Genomic DNA, 924 nt, shown 5'->3' on the forward strand with positions numbered 1-924 from the left:
CATGGACTTCCACCTGGCCTATACAACTGTGCATAAATGTTCGTGAAGATACACATACCTAATTTCACTCAACGCTGAGCATCCATTGCATCAAAACATACACATATACATGAACAATACCAGGTCTTTGTTTCAATTTAACATGTACCTGTACATGATCAACATAACTCTGTGTATCCGAGCGAACGTCTACGGCGCTAGTTAGCCAACTCATTCGCATGCACTAAAGCGAAGCACTCGCCTGTGTGATCTGCATCTGCCGTTAGGCTTTTGCACACACAGCCAATTGAACGGCACTCGAACGCCCCATCGGCAGCAGCATCAACGCCCACGGCACATCTCAACGGTCACAAGTGATTTTGGGTTACTTATTGCCCTAAATCCAGAGCCCGTGGGGCTGTACTTGATCTAGTTTTCGGATTGCTTTTTGCCCTAAATCCAGAGTCCGTGGGGCTGTATTTGACCTAATTTTCGGGTTGCTTATTGCCCTAAATCCAGAGTCCGTGGGGCTGTATTTGACCTAATAAAAGCCTCTCCTCCCACACCCACAGCTCTAGGAATAACATTACCCGCGTCGACTCCAAGCAGAAGTTCCAAAACTCCATATCTGCGGGTAAGGTCAGCAATTTCGGGCGGCTAGGCGCCAGTGACTTGGCCATGGCGATACAGAACATACAGACCAGCCGACCCAACTCTCCGCGAAATCCAGAGATAATGGGAAGCCGTTCGACGATTGGGTTTGCGTGGCAGAAGTAAGTCTGGCTGTTTGCTGGCGTCGGCTGCATGGTTTGGTAGTGCGTTGGTGTATATGAATGAATGGACTTGTGTGTAGGGTAGTGTGTAGTTGTGTGTGTGTGTGTGTGTGTGTGTGTGTGTGTGTGTGTGTGTGTGTGTGTGTGTGTGTGTGTGTGTGTGTGTGTGTGT

The 924-nt window shown here is 48.7% G+C and overlaps 1 protein-coding gene across 1 annotated transcript; it reads left to right on the plus strand.

Moving 5' to 3' along the window:
• Positions 1-551: 551 nt before the first annotated feature.
• SARC_17387 (hypothetical protein) lies at positions 552-756 on the plus strand (the record flags this gene model as incomplete). Its single annotated transcript, XM_014288521.1, has 1 exon — positions 552-756. A coding segment is annotated over one exon (205 nt), but the record flags the coding sequence as incomplete, so codon positions are not given.
• Positions 757-924: the final 168 nt, after the last annotated feature.

This window comes from Sphaeroforma arctica (assembly GCF_001186125.1).
Source record: "Sphaeroforma arctica JP610 unplaced genomic scaffold supercont1.10574, whole genome shotgun sequence".
Taxonomy (NCBI): domain Eukaryota; class Ichthyosporea; order Ichthyophonida; genus Sphaeroforma; species Sphaeroforma arctica.